Here is a 22,966-nt window from a genome sequence, read left to right as displayed (position 1 = left end):
ATGCTGTTTGTTTTCTCCTCTAGAGTGTGATTTAGCATTTGCCATCCTCTTTTAAGCAAAATAGGGATGCGGGTGGCGCTGTGAGTTAAACCACAGAGCCTAGGGCTTGCCGATCAGAAGGTCGGTGGTTCGAATCCCCGCAACGGGGTGAGCTCCCGTTGCTCGGTCCCTGCTCCTGCCAACCTAGCAGTTCGAAAGCATGAAATGCAAGTAGATAAATAGGTACTGCTCTGGCGGGAAGGTAAACGGTGTTTCCGTGTGCTGCTCTGGTTTGCCAGAAGCGGCTTAGTCCTGCTGGCCACATGACCTGGAAGCTGTACTGGCTCCCTCGGCCAGTAAAGCAAGATGAGCGCTGCAACCCCAGAGTTGGCCACGACTGGACCTAATGGTCAGGGGTCCCTTTACCTTTAAGCAAAATATGTGTCCATGCAACACATTTTGCTTACTTAGACCTGTTACATTAAGGAGATTCAAGGCTTTCAAACTGTTGTGTGCACACTGGGGTGGGGAGAAGCAGAATATGGGAGGAGGAAGCTTCCAGGGCTTTGGAAGGTATTTTGACTAAGAGTTGCAGGAGGGGTGAGCCCAAATATTTTCTTTAACATTGGGCTAAAGATATTGGTCATAATATACAGTTAGAAGAATGGGGGAAATTATGGAGAGAGGGAATAAATTTTACCGCCTGCAGTGCTTTAAAGGAAAATATAATGAAAATGATGTACAGATGGTCTATAACACCAGTGAAATTAGCTAGAATGTATGAAACAAATACCGTAATAAATGTTGGAAATGTAAGGAAAAAGAAGGCACTTTTTACCATATGTGGTGGGAATGTAAGAAAGTGAAGGACTTCTGGGAAATGATTTATAATGAGATTTTAAAAATGTTGAAATATACATTTGTAAAAAACCCCAGAAGCCCTTTTACTTGGTATTGTACGTATAGATATTCATAAGTGTGATAAAAATTGTTTTTATATGCGACAGCTGCAGCAAGGATACTGTTAGCCCAACGATGGAAGCAGGAAGAATTAACAACAAAAGAAGAGGGGCAGATGAAATTGATGGATTATGCCAAGTTGGTGAAATTAACTGGGAAAATTCGGAACCAGCAAGACCAGACTTTCCTGAAGGACTGGAAGAAATTCATGATATATTTGAAAGACAATTGTAATCAATTAACATTGGTTGTAGTGTTACAAGAAGTTTTGTAAGGAGAACTATATGAATTATTGCGAAAGAGGACTAAGAAGGAGTTTATTTAGGATTTGGATTTGATAGCAATAATTATAATAATAAAATGCAAAATTAGAAAGGAAGTTAGAAAACCATTAGTCGAGGTTGACGGAAGTCCTACGCTGTGATAGCCAAAGGTTTGTTATGGTGTTTAAAATGGGATGTTACGTTTGGAAAGCGTGTAAAAACCAATAAAAATTATTTATATAAACAAATGTTTTATTTAACACCAAGTTATTAGCCTTCCTCAAACATGGATATCTGCTACTAGACAAATGACCAAACTACACAATATGTTACAATGTGTGTGATTGTATCCAATGTGTTGGGTTTGTGTGATTTTCTGTTTGTTTGTGAAATACCGTTCGACTTCCAAAACGTTCGAAAACCAAACTGCGGCTTCTGATTGGCTGCAGGAAGGTCCTGTAGCCAATCAGAAGCTGCGGAAGCCCCGTCGGACATTCGGGTTCCAAAAGAACGTTTGCAAACCAGAACAATCACTTCCGGGTTTACGGCGTTCAGGAGCCAAAACGTCTGAGTTCCAGGGCGTTCAGGATCCAAGGTACAATTGTAGTAGCCACAGACAGGCCCAGTTGGGGTTCTTGGGTTTTCTACCATTCTTTCCCTCTGCACTGCATTCCCAATAAAAATTGCCTCCCTTCCATAGGAGGGACGTTGCTATTGCTGCCCGTTCAGCTGCTATTCGACAAAGAAAACCTCCGCCGCTATTGTGCGGCTCAATGCCAAGTTCTCCAAATGAGGCTTTTTTAGTATTGTCCACCCACAATATTTGTTACTGTGTTGTATAACACTTTTCATGTGAGGGTATTTGCAGATTATACCTACAGGTTCTGTTCTTGCACCCTGCGACTGAAGCGTTTCCAAAGCCTTTTCTTTAAACTGTTGCAACCATTCAGCATACGCCTGAGAAGGAAAATAATAATAATAATAATAATAATAATAATAATAATAATAATAATAATAATTTATTACTTATACCCCACCCATCTGGCTGGGCCTCCCCAGCCACTCAGGGCTTATGAAGTGCATAAACATTGCCAAGTATTATATTCCTTTCCAGCTCAAACTTTCAACAGTGTGTCCATTTTTAAGAGCTTGTACTTGTCTAATCACTCTGTCTCAATTTCTTCTTCCTTACCTTCTCTTAATCTCCCTTTATGGATCCCTTTTTAACATTGTCTGTTGCCTTCAAACACTCCTTCTCTCCTCAACCGGCTTAAGACTTTAACATCCCAGTCCAATAAAAACCAGTTACCCAGTAGCCGAAGGCACAGAAACCATCTGTCCTGGGTTTGGGATACCATTTTTTAATTTATTTATTTACACCATTTATAAAACCCTTAATATTTTAAAAAATATCTCTAATGTACAGTGGTTCCTCACCACTTTCCTGTGGGGAATGATTTTAACCAACAAAACTTTCCTTTCAGAAACACATTTGCTAATAAGACTTAAAGGAGCTTCACAGAAAGGGCTTCCCACTGGACTTGGGTCCTTAGCATAAACTGTGTTGCTAGTATAAAGGTAAAGGACCCCTGACCATTAGGTCCAGTCTCGGACGACTCTGGGATTGCGGCGCTCATCTCGCTTTATTGGCCGAGGGAGCCGGCGTACAGCTTCCGGTCATGTGGCCAGCATGACTAAGCCGCTTCTGGCAAACCAGAGCAGCGCACAGAAACGCCGTTTACCTTCCTGCCAGAAGGTAAACTATTTATCTACTTGCACTTTGACGTGCTTTTGAACTGCTAGGTTGGCAGGAGCAGGGATTGAGCAATGGGAGCTCACCCCGTTGTGGGGATTCGAACCACCGACCTTCTGATCGGCAAGTCCTAGGCTCTGTGGTTTAACCCACAGCGCCACCCGCGTCCCGTGTTGCTAGTATAGTTTGCATTAAAAGATGTGCCAGTACGACTCCATTTGCTCACAGCCATTAGGTAGCTCACTGTCTTAATTTCGCTTTCCTATGTAAGTGATGCCCCTTCATGGATCAATGCCTTGTTGTGGCGAAGGGGCTTGAATAACTCAGAGAAGCTATGAGCTATGCCGTGCAGGGCCACCCAAGACGGACAGGTCATAGCCGAGAGTTTAGACTAAATGTGATCCACCTGGAGACGGAACTGGCAAACCACTCCAGTATTTTGCCAAGAAAACACCATGGACATAAAAAAGGATACGCTTTGAGAAGAAAGTGAGTTTCCAAGGCATGCTCTGGTTCATGGGGTCACGGAGAGTCGAACACAACTAAGACAACTAAACAACAGCAAGTTAAGTGATGAAACTGTCCATTGAACCATGGTGCCCCTGGAATGGCAGCAACTCTTCAAGCCCCACTGCCAGAGGCATTTGTTACTGGAAGTACAGAGGACTGAACCCAGAAACATGCATGCATAGCATTCTTTTGCTGTGCATCTTTCCCTTTATTTATTTTTTTAATGTTATTTCCATTTGAAACTGCCTGAATCACCAGCATTTCAGGTCTGGAGAGCATTAAACAACAAATGCTGCTTACCTGCTGATCACCTAATTGGATCTGTGGGAAGAGGGACAAGAGAACCTTCATTGTTTGTTCCTGAATCATTCCAAGCTGTTGCTCCAATGCTTCCTGGAAGAACAAAGAAGGACTTTCAGAAATTGAAAATGACTTTACACCTTTCTCTTGATTAACAGGAATCTTAAGACATCTTTGAGTATCTCTTGAGCGGATGTGTGTCAGTCTACGAGCCTGTCTGTTAAAGATATAAGTTTAATATGTATAAAATGTAATATTTATATGCATTGAAGTTTGAAAAATCTTAGGTAAAAGTTTGCATTTGCAAAGTAGGGAAGTATGCACTAAGCAAGATGTTTCACTCTGGCAAATGCGGCAGAAAAGGTTAAGAGTTTTCTGTTTCAGTCTTTGGGTTAAATGATGACTCATCCCAGTACCCCAAGCTGCAGATCTCTCAAAACAGGAAGGTGAAAACTGAGAAGGTCAGCTTCTTTGTCAGCAATGGAGCCAGCAGTTTATTAAACAGTATTAAGGACTAAAAGGAAGACAGGACCACATTGCTAACTTGTTAAACAGCAATGTGTTCCTTTGTATTTTTGTAATATTTCTTTGTAACTTTTTAAAGACTGTTTTCAGTAAAGCTTTGAAACTCATTCTTGTGATGGAGAGCAAATTCTTTTCTACTCTATAGGGATCAGGGATTCCGTCGCAGCAACTCTAACACTGTCCACAGTCAAACAACCTTAAATGTACACCTAAAGAGTGAATGTGGCAGGCATGTATGCCAAACAGGTTCATTCACCAGGGAGACAGGACTGACTGTACTTCTCTGTTGAATGCCCACTCTGTTGCCAGAGAGCATAGGTTTGCCTCCAATTTGTCCCCACATTCCAAGTTTTGTTTCTCCATATTCTTTCTTAAGTCAACAAAAAATAACAGGCTACCCAAGACATATGTGTTTGTAGGACCAGTGGCCACCACCTACTGATATGAAAAAGGGGGCACCGAAGGATTACTTATGCCCTTGGGTTACCCAGCTACTCCTAAAACAGAAGAATGCAGACCCTCAGCCAACTCAAGATGGTTGGTCTGAAAATCACCTTGCTTCAGGGATGTTTTTAATGTTTAATGCTATATCGTGTTTTTAATATTTGGTTGGGAGCCGCCCAGAGTGGCTGGGGAAATCCAGCCAGATGGGCGGGATATAAATAATAAATTATCATCATCATCATCATCATCATCATTTTCTTGTTTAGCCTGGAAGGGTATTAAGAGCAACACACATGGAGTGTGTTTTGTCTAGTTAGAAAAGGAGAGTTCTTTCTTGTCTATGAACCAATTTTGAACAGTACATGGGGATATTTTCTTCTGCCCCATGGGGTCCATGAAGGCCTTCTTTAGCAGCCCCTGTCAGAAGTCAGAGAGTGAGTTTGAATTTTTTTTATGTCTCTAGCTCTTCCAGGGGGAAAAAGCTATGAAGCAAAATGCGCAGGTACCCTTTAAGAGGCTTCATGTTGCTGTGCACTGCAGTTCTTCCACTTCAATTGGTTGGGTGGCCAACTTTTCCCCTCCTCTGGGGGCAAGATAAGGGGCAAGGATGAGTTCCAGCTCATCTCTTGCCTTCCCACTTTTTCCAGCACCAGAAACAGGGGTGTGGAGAGTGGTGAGGCTCCCGTACAACACATATAAACCAGGGGTCAGCAACCTTTTTCAGCCATGGGCCGGTCCGCGTCCCGCAGACCATGTGGTGGGCTGGATTATATTGGGGGGGGAGGAATGAACGAATTCCTATGCCCCACAAATAATGCAGAGATGCATTTTAAATAAAAGCACACATTCTCCTCATGTAAAAACACGCTGATTCCCGGACCGTCCATGGGCCAGATTTAGAAGGCGAGTGGGTCTTAGGTGGCCTACCCCTGCATATAGACAGATACTCTTACTTGGAAGTAAGAAAGAAGTCTTTACTTCTGTAACCGTATTCAAGTACAAGCTGGAAAGCAGACCTGGTGCTCAGGAGTCACAATACATAAGTTCTGGGGCAGCGTAAGGGGTTTAGAACTGGGCAGAAGCAATGAAGTTGTCCCAACAAGTTTCCCCAACCCTCTTTTAAAGACGAGGTGGTTTACGCTCACAAGACTTGTGGTAATGTCAAGATTGAAAATGTGTGTTCCTCGAAGACTGGGGAGTCTGCTTCCACTCACAAACGGGTGTCTAGTTTTAGGGGGCAAGACTGCACCCTCCTGTTTGGGCTCTTGTTCACTTGTGGTCATCTGCTCAAATTCCACCACTGGCTGATCAAAGCCTTCCCTAGTCTTTAATGAGGCGTTTCACAGGAAAGTCTATGGGGAGAGCCAGCAACCCTAGGCCCTTTCCCAAAGAACAGACATAAAGGTGGGAAGGGGAGACCTCCTCTCCTGCAACTCAGGTTCCCACTCTTTTCCTGGTTCCTTCCTCTTCCTCCTCCTGCACCAGAGCGTGCCAAATCTAGTCCAGTCCTGGTGAAGCTGTGTGGCTCATATATGATGTCACTGTATGGTACAAAATACTGCAGAGTTTACAGCAAGGGTCCCCAAACTAAGGCCCGTGGGCCAGATAAGGCACGAGGGACTCATTTATCCGGCCCGCAGCAACCCCCACCGCCCACTTCTGGGTCGGAGGAGCATCAGAAATAGCTTGTGCACATGTGCAAGCATTATTTGCGCATGCGCAAGCGTTATTTCCAGTGCACATCCGGGTCGGAGGAGGCCCGTGCACATGAGCACAAGCTATTTCTTGTGCTCCTCTGACCCGGAAGTGCGCCGGAAATAGCGTGTGCGCACGTGTATGGGCATGCGTATGGGCACACGCTCCCCCGCCCTCCAGCTCGTCACGCGATCAGTGCTGGAGACACTGGCCCAAGGCATGGTAAGTTTGCTGACCCCTGGTTTACAGGAAAGCTAACCTTTGCCTTAGCTGAAGACAGCAGCTTTTCTTCGCATGCCTTTTCCACAGAAGCCAGGGCTTCCATGGCTTCTAAATTCTTCTCTTGCAGCTCCTGTTGGAAACAAACACCAAAAACAAACCATTTATTTGTAGGAAGGCTGCCACAAAACTTTATGGACAGCAATTCAACCATCCCCATTAGGAAACTCAAGTTCGTTTTCAAAACTGCTGGAATCTTTAATGTGATTTATGTTGCTGCAACTTAAATCAAATACAGCCATAACTCGGGTTACAGCTGCTTCAGGTTGCGTTTTTTCAGGTTATGGACTGCCGAAACCTGGAAGTACCGGAACAGCAGAAGCGCTGAATCGCAACCCGCACATGCGCAGACGTGGGTTGCGAGCGCTGCGGGTTGCGAATGTGCATCCTGCACGGATCACGTTCGCAACCCGAGCATCCACTGTATCACTTTCTCTTGAGAACAACTTTTCTTCTTTATCGTCTTTTACATATATTCTCCTTTACTTGCTTATCTCCCAAATGGTTTCTTCTGTGTTTCTTTATTTTTAAGGTATTGCCTTGTTAAAACATTCTAATTACAAATTTACGCCAGTTCCGTATTTGTGCCTGCAGATGCATGGAAAAATACATCTGCACATGGACGGACAGAAAGACAGACACCCACCCACACCCCTGCCTCCAGCTCCTTGTCAATCCACTTCATGTATTTGATACAGTTGGCTCTTTAAAAAAAACATACCAACCAATTGGAACCCTGCAGTGCCTTTCAGGTTAAGTGTATTCTTTCAGTTTCCTATCTCATACTTGCTTTGAAGGCTAAGATACTGTCAGGGAACTGACATCAGAGCGAAAGGAGAAGGAGAGGCTCCCCGATTCTGCAGGAGAAGGTACCAGCACCAGGGGGAGACGCAGCTTGGTGGAGGGGGAAGGAAATCGGCGTAACACCAGGGATCCAGGAGGGCAGATGGGGGAAGCAGAGGCAGAGCTCCGGGATTCTTCCCTGGACATCAGTGAGGAGAGCCCTGGTCCTCCACTGCCCATGCCCTCCCTGCGCAGAAGACTCCTGCACAGTGAGAGGCGGAGACGACTGGGAGTCAAACAGCTTTTATGCTGGAAAAGGTTTAAGAAACGCCCACAGACAGATTCTGCTAGCGACTGAGGCAGCCACGCTGAGATGGGCTGTGCAGTCAAGATGGGTTAACCCAGGCAATTAAGCTCCCTAACGGGGACAGTTTACGCATGAGTAACTCAAACCCATTACAGATACCTTCACTAGGCTCCCTTCTTAATTCTTTCTAATTATCTCCTGGCTTTCATTATATAAGCAATCTTCATAGATACAAATCTGCAGGTGCCCAAAATGGAGGACAGCTCTCATAAAACCAGCCCAAAGTCCTCGTTATATTAGGGAAATAATACAGTCGGCTTAACTCACATTGTTTTTTATTTTCAGCTGTTCAACTGTATTTTTCAGTTCAGCAACTTCATTCTCTAATGTGGTGACCTGTGTGGATGAGCCTTGGAATCTAAAGCAGAAAGAAGATTTACAAATTAATTATCTGTAATATTCCACAATATACAGTTTTACACACACACACAATTATTTATTATTTTGAAGATACAGTGGTACCTCTGTACCGTTCCGGAGGTCCAGCTGAATCCCGAGGAATTCGCAACCAGAGGACCGCTTCCGTGCACCCGCGCAGCACATAGAGTGCTTCTGCGCATGCGCGAGTGGCAAAACCTGGAAAAATACTTCCAGGTTTGCCACTTTCGCAACCCGAAGTTTATGTTACCCAAGGGTAACGTAAGCCGAGGGTCCACTGTACAGCACTCCCCCAGAGGATAACCTTTAAATATATGTTAATATGGTGGGCTTCCTTCCTCAAAAGAATGATTAATTAAATTATGGAAACTGGCAACCCTACATTAAATAACAAAGGGTGGTGTTCAACTAAGTTTTATTCACAGTAGGCTCACTGAAATTAATTTCAATGGATCTACTCACTCTGAGTAAAACTTGAACACCACCCATAGCTGAACACCACAGATAAAACAAGGAACGCAAAGAATGAGCCAATTTGAGCATCAATGGTAGCCATTTAGCAATTTTGGGAATGAAAGGCATGGTAGGATAGGGTGTGATTTCTTTATTGCAACACACAGGTTGGTTTAGCCATTGTTAGCCTAATCAACGTATGAAGGTGTTAAGACCAACAGCTGATGCTGCTGACAGGCCAGAAGCAATCTTGACTGTGAGTTCAGGAAGATCTGCTCCAACTGCAGAAGTTGAGGCTGCTGAAGAGGCCAGAGACTATCTTGGCTGTGTCTTAGCGCAGACCCAGGTCACTAATCCTGAGCTTCCACAGCTGCCATCCGCCATGAACCATGAACCACCATTGGCAGGATTGGCAGCAGCAGCAGCAGTAGCAGCGACGCTCTATGCTTACTACAATATTTTATTCCCTTGCTAACTATGCTGTTGAAGACAGGAGTGCCTGGCGTGCTCTGGTCCATGGGGTCACGAAGAGTCAGACACGACTAAACGACTAAACAACAACAAAACTATGCTGTTTTAAATGCTCATTTTATATTTGACTTCCTTTAGTAATGTTTTATTTTGAAATCTTGAAGATATTACCGTATTTTTCGCCCTATAGGACGCACTTTTTCCCCTCCAAAAATGAAGGGGAAATCTGGGTGCGTCCTATGGGGCGAATGCAGGCTTTTGCTGAAGCTTGGAGAGTGAGAGGGGTCGGTGCGCACCGACCCCTCTCGCTCTCCAGGCTTCAGGAAGACATCCGCAGCCTAGGCAGCCCTACGGGAGGTCTGGCAGGGATGTCTAGGCTGCGGATAGCAGCCTGCCGCCCGGCGGGCAGGGCGCCCTGAAGCAGAGCGCCCCCCTCGCCAGGCAGACATCCGCAGCGTGGGGAGCCTTGCAGGAGGTCCCGGCAAGGCTCCCCACGCTGCAGATAGCAGCCTCCCGGCCCAGCGGGGGGGGGGGGCCCTGATGCAGAGCGCCCCTCGCGTGGGGCAGACATCGGCCAGCCCCACAAGCTCGGGGAACAGCAGGGAGGCGCAGCGCCGCCATCCCGCTGTTCCTCGACCTGGTTCTGTTTCCCTGACCTGCTTTTGGGGGGGAAATAAAGGGAAATTTTTTTTCCTTTATTTCCCCCCCAAAAAACTAGGTGCGTCCTATGGGACGGAGCGTCCTATGGGGCGAAAAATACGGTATCTTAGCTCAGAGGTCGGCAACCTTATCCAAGGATGGGCCGGTCGACGCTCCATCTGTCAGAGGATGGGGCGGAGCGTGTCCGTGCGCACACGCTATTTCTGGCGCTCCTCCAACCCAGAAGTGCGCCGGAAATAGCGTGTGCACATGCGCACTGGGGCTTCTCCAGCCCGCAAACGCTATTTCCGGCACACATCCGGGTCGGAGGAGTGCCCATGCACAGCCACACAGGCGGCATCAACCCAGAAGTCAGTCCCCGCGCCGCACCACACCAGTAAGAGTGGGTGGGCAGCGGCGGGGGGTGGCGGCGGGGGTCGCCATGGGCCAGTTAGACAAGCCTCGTGGGCTGCTACCGGCCCATGGGCCTTAGGTTGCCGGCCCCTGTTTTAGCTTCCTGCTAATTATGTTGCTTTGAATATACTTTATAGTTGACTTTATTCTGTACCGTTTTATTCTGGATTCTTTTATATGATGTAGGTTGTAAACCACTTTGAGTTTTTTTCTTTAAAATACAAAGGATTATAGAAATAAAACAAGCAACAACAACAGAGTAAACTATCCTGCTGGGCTTAGCTCACCCTGGGAGGCGCTGGGCAATCAAGCCTGTGAGGAGGTCTGAGCTGGTAGTTGCAGCTAAGACCGCATGGCTCTTATAAGCCACTCTTGAATTCCTATACCAATAATTTAGGGACTTTCACCACTAAAACTAAGACAGGTTTTACTGCCTGGGCAACTTTTTTCTGGGTGCTGTATGGAAAAGCTCATGAACCATTGAAGAATTTGTAAGTAAACAAAATTTTAACTTACCAAATAAGTGGTCTTTTCCTACTCTGGGGGAAGAGGGAAGTTTTGGAACTCACAAGGACATATTTTGAAGGACCAACAGCCTATATTTCCATGCTTTACTTTGCTGCATATTTTGAGATTTTAAATCTCTGCTGGGGTTCTCTCACCAAAGAGTACAAGCCCCAAACCTGGATCTTGGTATCCAGGAAATTCTCATTTTAAAACCAATATTTTCCCCTTGAACTAACACTGTTGTCAAGCCAGGCATCCCACACATCCCATTTTTGCATCTGATTTTTCATACCTAAATGTAACATTCTGCTCTCATCTCCGTTCTTCATCCTGTCAAGTACATTTTTCTAATCGTTTCTGTCTAAGGTATTATCTCCTCCTCCTAGATTGATATTCATCTGCAAATCTGATGATCATTCCCTTCATGCAATTGTGTATGTGTGTGTGTGTTTTAAGATGTTGAGCAACACTGCACTCAGGACAGATCACTGCAGCACTCTACTTATCACACTTGTGCAGGGTGATGAGGAGACATTAATTAGCATTATTTGGATATAGTACATCAACCACTTACAAATCCACCCAGAAGTAACATCACTTATTAGCCTACATTTTCCCAGCCTGTCAACAAGAACATTGTGAGGGAGCTTGTTGAAATCCTTGCTGAAATAAAGATACCATATTTTTTGCTCTATAAGACTCACTTTTTCCCTCCAAAAAAGTAAGGGGAAATGTGTGTGCGTCTTATGGAGCGAATGCAGGCTGCACAGCTATCCCAGAAGCCAAAACAGCAAAAGGGATTGCTGCTTTCACTGTGCAGTGATCCCTATTGCTCTTCTGGCTTCTGAGATTCAGAATATTTTTTTTCTTGTTTTCGTCCTCCAAAAACTAGGTGCGTCTTGTGGTCTGGTGCATCTTATAGAGTGAAAAATACAGTATATTACAGGGACAAAATCCTCCTTATCTGCCACACTTGTAGCTCTATAAAGAGTGCTTTTTTCTGGGGGGACGCAGGGGTACGCATACCCCTAAACATTTTGTGAATCTAAGTTTGGCCTCCTTGAGGGGCAGTATTTCAATATGAGTAGGAAAATGAGAGTACCCCTAAACATTTTTTTAAGAAAAAAAGCACTGTCTATAAATAAAAGATATAATAGTCTTGCATGCTATTTTTAATCACAGTGTTCTTTTATAAATTATCACAGACCAACTATTTAATGATCAGTGTCAAAAACACAGTATTCTACCAACCTTACCTTAACGGCACTTGAGTGGCTTCTGTTTGGTTTGCTTCCTGAATATACAGGGGGAGAAGGAAATGAAATTACATTACTGTCTTCAAAGCAGTCCTTGTATCTAAAAACATAGGAAGCGGCACTGTAAGTAATAATGCCATGCTGCTTTAGTAGTGTGCCATAAGGAGTGGGGACCCCTGAAAAAGAAGCAAAGTTATCAGAAGCAGAAGCTAGCAGGGAAGGACATTGCAAGACTCTGACCTGAACATCTTTGTTTTTCTCCACTTCTCTCATTTGTCCTGCCTCTAGGAGGGCTTCGGCCGATTGAATCCTCTCTGCAAGCTCTGCATTCTTGGAAGTGGCTTCTGACAACTTAATCTGTACACTGTTTAGTTCTTCTGCCTTAGTCTTCACCATCATTTCAGAGTGCAGCAGCTTAGACTGAAGTTCTGTTAAAGGTGGATAAAATGCTGGTGGTCATAAACATGCAATTTAAGCTGCCCCCATCATTCCTCTTGCTTACATTACAGGGATGCATTTTTCGGAGTCAATCTACCCAGGCCGTCCTCCTCAGGGCCCAAGCACAGATCAGAACACAGATGCGTGAATCAAGCAATGGGTCTGTGGCTTACGCGGTAGTCCCAGGGCAGCCACTGCTCAGAGCAGCTAATATACAGTGGTGCCTCGCAAGACGAAAATAATCCGTTCTGTGAGTCTCTTCGTCTAGCGGTTTTTTCCTCTTGCGAAGCAAGCCCATTGACGGATTAGTGGATTAGCGCTATTAGCGCTATTAGCAGCTTATCGGCTTAGCAGATAAGCAGATAAGCGGCTTAGTGGCTTAGAAAAGGGGGGGAGGGGAAAAAACCCGCAGGAACTCGCAAGACATTTTCGTCTTGCAAAGCAAGCCCATAGGAGATTCGTTTTGCGAAGCACCTCCAAAACGGAAAACTCTTTCGTCTAGCGAGTATTCCGTATTGCGAGGCATTCGTCTTGCGGGGCACCACTGTACTTGTAAACTGCTTAGAAGCCATCTTGGTAAATAAGCACTATATATTAACAAACTTATATAGTTTATTATATAAATAATAAACCACAGAGCCTAGGGCTTGCTGATCAGAAGGCCGGGGGTTCAAATCCCTGTGACGGTGTGAGCTCCCGTTGCTCAGTCCCAGCTCCGGCCAACCTAGCAGTTCAAAAGCACATCAAAGTGCAAGTAGATAAATAGGTACTGCTCTGGCAGGAAGGTAAACGGCGTTTCCGTACACTGCTCTGGTTCTCCAGAAGCGGCTTAGTCATGGTGGCCACATGACCCGGAAAAACTGTCTGCAGACAAACGTCGGCTCCCTCGGCCAGTAAAGCGAGATGAGCGCCACAACCACAGAGTCGTCCACGACTGGACTCAGGGGTCCCTTTACCTTTACCTTTAAGTTAATAAATAATGAGCACACAGTAAAACAAAAACAAAAATACCCTCCTTGAATGTGTCATAAAATGCAGTCACTCTCGGGAAATTGTACAGATGGATGCCCCCATGTATTTATGGAGATAGCCTCCCTGCACCCTGTTCCAACATCCCTAGTGGTCTTACAAGGACATTGAATGGGACAAGATTACTGTCCTCCATGTATTCCACCAAACTGGATGTGCAGATTATTTATTTACTTACTGTTTGGAGGAGGTATTAGCTGCTTTGAGCAGCTGTAAAATGTTACAGAAAGAGGCAGCCTTGGGACGACCACATAAAGGGTGTGTATTAAGTGAGAGAGAGAGAGACAGAGTAAAAAGCTTGACAGATTTCTTAGAAGGTTCCCCTTAAAAATTCCACCCACAAACAGGACAAGAGGGAAACCAGTATGGGATAGAACTAGGTTGATCCAGACATCTTATTACACCATACAAAAATCATTAACAGTTTGGAAACAAAGCTTTTCTGAAGTGTAGAACAGTGTGCTGTGCATCCAGCTTGGTGGAATAAATAAAAGATAAGGGGGCCACTAGGTGGCGCATCGGAAGATGGCTGACAATAACATCTCTCCGACCCACACGAGGTAATTTGGAGGCTATGATGGGGGTAATTAGCCTCCTTAACCCCCCCCCAGGATTGTGGGGGGGACGGCCCTTGCCTGCTGTGCCCTATACCACCCCCGAATTTGTGGGGGTGGGGGCACTAGGCACAAAGCCCTCCTGTGGGATTCCGGCACTCCTTGATGCCGTCTCTGATCCGCACCACTAGTTGCAAGAATCTTCAAAAGAAACAATTTGGACGAGCAGGTGTCAAGGCAATAAACTATTTTACTTTTAAAAGACAACTGAAGGTGGCCCTGTTTAGGGAAGTTTTTAATGCCTGATGCTGTATTGTTTTTAATATTCGGTTGGAAGCCGCCCAGAGTGGCTGGGGAAACCCAGCCAGATGGGTGGGATATCAATAATAAATTGTTGTTGTTGTTGTTAAGGGTGCCTGCCCTAGTCCATTTTCTTTCAGAATTCGGGCCAAATTAGATGAGATGGTGGCACCGGCAGCCACATTTATTTAACTGTGACAAAACATTAAAAGAAGCCTGCTGGATGACAGCCAAGGCCAATCTAATAATTATCCTTTTCTTTAGTGGCTAACTAGATGCCTATAGGAAGCCCATAAGCACAACAGCATCCCTCTCAGCTGATGATCAGAGGGTTACTGCCTCTGACACCAGAGGTGGTATACAGCCATCAAGACTAGTAGTCCTTAATAGCCTCATCCTCCATGAATAATCCCCTTTTAAAGCTGTCCAGGTTTGGGGGGGGGCATCACTGTGCTGTGTTGATGCAAATTCCACAGTTTTAGCTATGTGCTGTGTGATGAAGTCATTTCTTTTTTCTTGTCCTGAATCTCCCACTATTCAGCCTCATTTGGTGGTCCCAGGTGTTATGAGAGAAAGAGAGAGAAGTGTTCTCGATCCACTCTCTCTAATAATATTGTACGCAGGTATCATGTCTCTCTTGGTGCTGAAGGAGACTCTTGAGAGTCCCATGGACTGCAAGAAGATCAAACCTATCCATTCTTCAGGAAATCAGCCCTGACTGCTCACTGGAAGGACAGATCCTGAAGCTGAGGCTCCAGTACTTTGGCCACGTCATGAGAAGAGAAGACTCCCTGGAAAAGACCCTGATGTTGGGAAAGATGGAGGGCACAAGGAGAAGGGGACAACAGAGGACGAGATGGTTGGACAATGTTCTCGAAGCTACCAGCATGAGTTTGACCAAACTGCAGGAGGCAGTGGAAGACAGGAGTGCCTGGCATGCTCTGGTCCAGGGGTCACGAAGAGTCGGACACGACTAAATGACTAAACAACAACAACAACAATCATGTCTCTCCCGTATGTGACTTTTCTTTTTCAAAACTGAAAAGCTCCCAACCTTTACTTACTGGGGAGTTGTTTCAGTCCCTAGATCATTTTGGTTCCCCTTTTCTGAACCATGTCCAGGCATTTCATCTTCTTTCTGAGGCACAGATATTGGTGGATTGCAGCTCCCATCACCCCCAGGCAGAGCAGCCAAGAATCAGGGAGGAGGAGAGTCGCAACCCAACAACATCTGGAGGGCCACAGGTTACCCACCTACCTGTAGATGTTGAACATGATGGAGGAAAAAGTTGTTATTGTGGTTTTTTTTTAAAGAACTGTATAGCATAAATGTCACAAAGCCAAGGAACAGTCCTTAGCACCAACATCTGGAATCTGCTTGCCAGATAGAGCTGGAGCCACCAGAGTATGGTGCCAAGCTGTTTTTGTCCAAATTCAAGCTAGAAGTCAACTGAAATGGATGTTAAAAATCAGGATTACGTATCAGAGCCTGGAACTGGGCAACCGTCATTTACAGAAGCACCATGACCCCAAACAGATTTACTATAGTGGATGCTCGGGTTGCAAATGTGATCCGTGCTGGAGGCACGTCCGCAACCCTGCGCACGCGTGGGTTGTGATTCGGCGCCTCTGCGCATGCACGGGCATCAAGACCCAGAAGTAACCCATTCCGATACTTCCGGGTTTTGGCGCGTCCGTATCCCGAAAACGCGCAACCTGAAGCGTCTGTAACCCAAGGTATGACTGTACTAGCTAATAGTTGGGGGGTCATTATAGTGCGGGGGACGACTTATTTTAGAGGGGTGTGTGCCAGACGGAGGATTTTGTGATATCCTCCCTGCAATGCGATCTCACCAGCCAGACTGGACGGCTGCTCTTTTGCCTTTCCCAGCTCTTTCTGCAAGCTCTGATAGCGGGCTTGGGATTTGGAGAGTTCTTCGCTCATCTCTTCCAAGCTTTTCTGCAGTGGCGCCTCCTTTTCTTTTTGAGATATCTGCATGAAGGAGGGGGGATAAAAATTAAGACGGGAGACAAAAGGACAGGGTGACTTTTTGAAAGCCACGTGGCTTCTAGCATGTCGTACCAGGGCACTGTGCATATGAGGTACAGTAAGGCAGTTGCCTCGGGGCAGCAGATCCAACCTCCATGGAGTACCCTCCTCACTGCCTCCTGCACCTGTTGGCTGCCTCCTCATCCACTGCACAACCAAAGCCCACCACCCGCTGCCAGAGGAGAAGGCATGTTTTCCGTTTTGCCTTCGGTGGCAAAACATCCTGGGATGGCCCTGATTATTGCCGTGACAATTCCTGTCCTGTACTTCCCAAAGCATGCATACAGATCAAGATGAGCAGGTGCTAAGGTTTTTAGCTGGGGCAATTAGAATAACATCCACTGTTTGATTATTAATTCAAAACCCTAAAATGTATTTTATATAATTGACTTTTTATTTCTATGCTTTGTATATCGTATTGTCGTCTTATTGCTATGGTCGATGGATGACGGAACTAAAGATTCATTCATTCATTCAAGCATGCATACAGTTATGAAGACAGCTTCACAGATGACTCCATGGATATCACTGCTATTCAGGAACTTTGTCACACGTGAAGCACACATATTTATTTGTCACGAGTACCAGAAAGCAACAATTGCTGCAGCTTTCCAGTGCAGGTACATTCAGGAAAGCAGGTATAAATAAATGAATCTGCGTCCAACGCAGTTTCCTTAGAGTTGTTCATGAGCTTATTCCATTTTATCACCCTGAGACGTGCAGGCATGGGGTTGTTGTAATGGCAGAACAGTGAACAGCAGTTCCTGGCCAGATCCCCCCTGTCCACTTGTCTCTAAAGCCCATCATGCTTTCTGTTTGTTTCCCACTGGCCACAGAGCTGACACAAAGTATGACAAATTCCGGGACTGGAGGGATACAACAGTCTTCTTATCCCCCAATGTGCCATGCTTCCAGAACCCTAAACAGATCTGCTGAAAAAGCAATGAAAGACCCCATCCACTGATTTCCTGAATGGAAAGGTGCCCTAGATCAGGCATAGGCCAACTCCGGCCCTCCAGATGTTTGGGACTACAATTCCCATCAACCCTAGCTAACAAGACCAGTGGTCAGGGATGATGGGAATTGTAGTCCCAAACATCTAGAGGGCCAGAGTTTGCCTATGCCTGCCTTAGATGCTGTGCCAAAACGGCCAGATCTTTTGAGACCCTTTATAATGGCCCCAGATGCATCTGAATTAGATAAGAGACAGTTTCATATCGGTCTTAAGATGAATATGCAGTATTGTGTATAAATGGAAAACTATTTCCTACAGAATGTAATTCCTATGCATTTTGTGATTTTTCTGTTGTGAAACTCCTTGAGATCTACGGATGAAGGATGGTATACTAACTAACCAACTCACTCACTCATTCACTCACTCATTCTTTCATTCCTCCAATGTGGGGAAAAGGATTTGTCTATGAAACGGACCATTTAAACCCAAATGATTATCTGTTGAGTAACAAATTTTCCTTAATTACAGACTGTGCATCAGTCAAACAGCTGCATATGACACGTCCATACAACATCAGGGTGCACAGATGAATAATAACCCTGCAACCGTGTGAATTGAATGGTAACATACACAAGCAGGGGGCAGGGCCACCCTACTGATTTCCTGCCCCATGGATATCTAAAGGACCTTTACAGTGGGACGCAAATCTGCCATGACTAGGAACAGAACCCAAATCTTTCAACTTCTAGCAATCTTTTCACTGTTAAGCACAGAATTATTGGTGCCTGTCTGTTACTGACCTGGAGCTGACGGATTTGCTCTTCAGAGGCAGCAACCTTTGTCTCCAAGACCTTTTTCTGTTCTTCCACCTGCTGTAATGTGCCCAACTTTTCAGTCAACTCTTTGCCTAGTCTGCTACATTCCTGACGCAGTTTGGCCAGTTCAGCATTTTGTCTGAATTGCAAAAGTTGAAACAGTAAGGTGTGGATCAAGCTTGCTTCAAAACAATTCTGATTTTAAAGAACTGTAAAATCTGCCTACAGTGGTGCCTCGCAAGACGAAATTAATTCGTTCCGCGAGTTTTGCCGTCTTGCGATTTTTGTCGTCTTGCGAAGCACGGTGTCGGGAAAGTTTTGGAAAAGCTTCAAAAATCACCAGTCTTTAAAAACCTCAAAAAAGGCTATCACACCGCGTTCTATGAGTTGCTCCTCGAAGTCAAGTCGCAACTGTATTAACGGTGTTAAGAAAAAGGAAACAAACTTGCAAGACGTTTCCATCTTGCAAAGCAAGCCCATAGGGAAAATCGTCTTGCGAAGCAGCTCAAAAAACAAAAAACCCTTTCGTCTAGCGAGTTTTTTGTCTTGCGAGGCATTTGTCTTGCGAGGTACCACTGTATATGCAACATTTGAAAAATGAAAATGTGTCAGCAACTTGTTTCCTCACCATCCATATTTTCCTAGCAATATACCGTATTTTTCGCCCTATAGGACGCACTTTTTCCCCTCCAAAAATGAAGGGGAAATCTGGGTGCATCCTATGGGGCGAATGCAGGCTTTCGCTGAAGCCTGGAGAGCAAGAGGGGTCGGTGCGCAACGACCCCTCTCACTCTCCAGGCTTCAGGAAGCTCTGCGCAACCCTCGGGAGACCGGCTCCGAGGGTTACGCAGAGCTGCCTGCAGTCCCCGGCTCAGCACAGCTCTGCGCGGCCATCGGGAGTGGGGCGCTAAGTCCCGCCCCGCTCCAGATGGCGGCGCGGAGCTGCGTGCCGTCCCGGGATCAGCGCACTTCTCCCCATCGCCAGCCCCACAAGCTCGGGGGACAGCGGGGAGGCAGAGCGTGCCTTCCCACTGTTCCCCGACCTGGTTCTTCCAGCCCCGCACCTGGGGGGGAAATAAAAATTTTTTTCTTTATTCCCCCCCCAAAAAAAAACCTAGGTGCGTCCTATGGGCCGGAGCGTCCTATGGGGCGCAAAATACGGTAGGTCACTATTTTTTTCCTCTTGCCACAAGCATATATAAGGGACAGGAACATGAAATAATGGAAATGGTTACAGGCAAATGTTCCACCTAAATTGTTATCTGCTGATTTGAAGGAGAACTATTATAATATTGTTTGAGAATGATACTCCACGTAAGTTAAATTTAATACTGTATAGATATTAGGGCATGATAACTGTTGGAGAAGCAGTTATTTAAAACAGATTTTATGCATATTTGGAAGGAATGCCCTCAAATGCAATTCTGGAATTCAATATCCGTGGTTATTTGGGAAATTCTATATACCTTTCATGCCCAAGATTATTATATTTGGTTATTTTAAAACGGTCATCTTAAAAAATGATCCAGAAGTGACAACTAAATTGATCGCTGCTGCAAAATCAGCGATAGCAAGAGACTGGAAAAAGAGTACAACCCCTACCTTTTTGGAGTGGGTTGGGGGAAAAAATGTCTATCATGACAATGATCAACTGTTCTGGATGTTGCCTACTAAGTGAATATTCTCAGAACAGAATTCACACAATAAAGAAATTATTCAGTGTTAGCACCTACCGTATTTTTCGCCCTATAGGGTGCACTGGCCCATAGGGCCCACCTAGGTTTTTTTTTTGGGGGGGGGAATAAAGAAAAAAAATATTTTCCCCCCAGGTGCGGGGCTGGGGCGGGAAAAGCCGAGCTTCCCCCGACCCCAGCCCCCAGAACAGGCTGCTATCCGCAAGCCTAGGGAGTCCGGCGGGAACTCCCATGGGCTCCCCAGGCTTGCGGATAGCTTCCTGAAGCCTGGAGAGCGAGAGGGGTCAGTGCGCACCGACCCCTCTTGCTCTCCAGGCTTCAGCGAAAGCCTGCATTCGCCCCATAGGACGCACACACATTTCCCCTTCATTTTTGGAGGGGGAAAAGTGCGTCCTACAGGGCGAAAAATACGGTAACTAACTCAAATACTTCACACTGAAGCCGCACCTATTGTCTGCACAGCCCACTGCTATAAAATTCTTCCCTCTTACATTACATTTTCACATTAACTAAAACGCTGTTCATCTTACTTGCTTTCGGTCTGGCTTGTGGCTTGGTTTAAAGCATCTCTGAGAATGGAATTTTCTTGCTGCAAGCGAGCAAGTTGGGTGTTAGGGCCGTTCTCCAGTTGTTCTTGTAGAGTTCGAATCTGGAAATCAGTGAAGAAGAACAGCATCAGAACAGCTCCCTGCTATCATTCACATCTAGATGCGGCAGCTCAGGGTTCAGCATGGAAAGCATAAAGCTTGACCATGAAGATTCTAGGCCTCTCTTTTGACTCTACACTGTTTATTCTCTTTTGTTTTTTAACTGAGAGTCAACCGGCATGTCAACCAGGATGTAGACTAGAACCCCAGCTCATGGGCCAGATGTCTTCACAGGGAGTAGCTGAGAAGGAAAAGGGCTTTGGTGCTGTTCCAAGTGTGCAATCGTAGCTCCTTCCTCTGCCACACAAAGGGAACATGTCTCCGCAGAGAAGAATACTTGGTTTCTGTTGCAAATACATGCAGTTTTTATACGCCATTGCATTCTGAAGCGTGAGGCTTTGAATAGCTCTAAGGCAGGGTTCAGGGACCCAGGGGGCACTGTGGGTTAAACCACAGAGCCTAGGACTTGCCGATCAGAAGGTCAGCGGTTCGAATCCCCACAATGGAGTGAGCTGCCATTGCTCAGTCCCTGCTCCTGCCCACCTAGCAGCTCGAAAGCACGTCAAAGTGCAAGTAGATAAATAGGTACCACTCCGGCAGGAAGGTAAATGCCGTTTCCGTGCGCTGCTCTTGTTCGCCAGAAGCGGCTTAGTCATGCTGGCCACATGAACCAGAAGCTGTACGCCGGCTCCCTCAACCAGTAAAGTGAGATGAGCACCGCAACCCCAGAGTCGTTCAAGACTGGACCTAATGGTCAGGGGTCCCTTTACCTTTACCTTTAAGGCAGGGTTTGCAATTCTGATGGGTATTGATTATTTGCAATTCTCTGATAGCATTACAGAGTTCTTTTCACCCTTTGCACTATTGGAATAGGTTAAAGGAGAGCTTTTTTAACCAATTTTGTTTTTAAAAGTCTACGGAGAAACCGGAAGGTGAAACTTTTAAGAATTAACTATATGCCTCAGTTTCCATGGGAAACAGCTTTGGGGTGGGGATTTTGTGGGTGCGCTTGATCCTGCCGAATTGCGGAATGCAATCACGGACAGTTTTCCACCATGGTAATGCGGCCTCCCATCTGAAAAGCTTCCCTACCCTTGGTGTAGACTGAATATATTTGAGCCAAAGAGAAAGGGGCCAAATCTAGTGTATGAGAAAGTAGCTATGAATGCTTCGTCACACAGCCAGAAGATCCAAACAGGACAAAGCTCTAATATTGCTCTTCACATTCTCCCACTAGAAAAAGAATTCTAAAGGGATCCTTGACAACAAATAAACCCGTGTTGAACAATATTAAGTCGCTTATCCCACCTTTCCTTGCAACTGTTGGGTCTCAGTCTCACGATCCTGGTAACTGGCCTGCATCCGGGCTTGTAGAGCAGTCACCTCCTGCTCACGTGTCTGCAGTTGCTCCTTCAACTTATTCTCCACACTTAGGGCTTTTGCCTTCTCAGCTGTGAGTTCCTTCAAGAGAAGACATTTATAATGAGGTATGCATAAAATTTCTTCCCCTTCTATTTGCCAGGAGTCGATGGGACCAGTGGCCATGATCTTCGTTTTTTTGATGTTGAGCTTCAGGGGAAGAAATGGAGGCAGTGAGAGATTTTAATTTCTTGGGCTCCGTGATCACTGCAGATGGTGACAGCAGCCACGAAATTAAGACGCCTGCTTCTTGGGAGAAAAGCAATGACAAACCTAGACAGCATCTTAAAAAGCAGAGACATCAACTTGCCAACAAAGGTCCATATAGTTAAAGCTATGGTTTTCCCAGTAGTGATGTATGGAAGTGAGAGCTGGACCATAAAGAAGCTGATAGCCGAAGAATTGATGCTTTTGAATTATGGTGCTGGAGGAGATTCTTGAGAGTCCCATGGACTGCAATAAGATCAAACGTATCCATTCTTAAGGAAATCAGCCCTGAGTGCTCACTGGAAGGACAGATCCTGAAGCTGAGGCTCCAGTACTTTGGCCACTTCATGAGAAGAGAAGACTCCCTGGAAAAGACCCTGGTGTTGGGAAAGATGGAGGGCACAAGGAGAAGGGGGCGACAGAGGTAGAGATGGTTGGACAGTGTTCTCAAAGCTACCAACATGAGTTTGACCAAACTGCAGGAGGCAGTGGAAGACAGAAGTGCCTGGCGTGCTCTGGTTCATGGGGTCACGAAGAGTTGGACACGACTAAACGACTAAACAACATGCATAAAATGTGGAGTCAAGGTCTTGAACATACAGTGTAGGACAAACTCAAGAATGTGCTGATTCTTGGGATTACTCAGTACTACAGTAGGCCTCAGTTTAACCAAAACACAGATTTAAACCTGCATTAATAACCCATTTGCTTTTGGATGCCAGCAGCATGCCATTCTGAACTATGATCCCATGATTTCCTAGGATATGACACACAAACTATACAAACTCACACATCATAGTCACTGTTTCTTTATGATAGGCGGGCGCAGCAGCGGGCATGTGGTGGCAGCGCCAACCCTTCCAGCTGTCTGGAGCCTCTGCT

The 22,966-nt window shown here is 45.7% G+C and overlaps 1 protein-coding gene across 1 annotated transcript in view; it reads right to left on the bottom strand.

Annotated features, from left to right (window-relative positions):
• RRBP1 (ribosome binding protein 1) overlaps window positions 1–22,966 on the bottom strand; it is a 40,021-nt gene that overhangs the window by 7,580 nt on the left and 9,475 nt on the right. Inside the window, exons 5-14 of the mRNA XM_081206239.1 lie at window positions 21,767–21,919; window positions 20,342–20,460; window positions 18,103–18,256; window positions 16,152–16,290; window positions 12,217–12,404; window positions 11,977–12,014; window positions 8,126–8,216; window positions 6,689–6,781; window positions 3,766–3,858; window positions 2,082–2,159 (exon numbers count right to left, since the gene is read on the bottom strand). Coding sequence (XP_081062365.1) covers window positions 2,082–2,159; window positions 3,766–3,858; window positions 6,689–6,781; window positions 8,126–8,216; window positions 11,977–12,014; window positions 12,217–12,404; window positions 16,152–16,290; window positions 18,103–18,256; window positions 20,342–20,460; window positions 21,767–21,919 — 1,146 coding nt within the window. The remainder of the gene's footprint in view (window positions 1–2,081; window positions 2,160–3,765; window positions 3,859–6,688; window positions 6,782–8,125; window positions 8,217–11,976; window positions 12,015–12,216; window positions 12,405–16,151; window positions 16,291–18,102; window positions 18,257–20,341; window positions 20,461–21,766; window positions 21,920–22,966) is intronic.

Source organism: Podarcis bocagei, assembly GCF_964188305.1.
Source record: "Podarcis bocagei genome assembly, chromosome: 8".
Taxonomy (NCBI): Eukaryota; Metazoa; Chordata; class Lepidosauria; order Squamata; family Lacertidae; genus Podarcis; species Podarcis bocagei.
The sequence above is the reverse complement of the archived record's forward strand: the minus strand, read 5'-3'. Positions and strand labels throughout refer to the sequence as shown.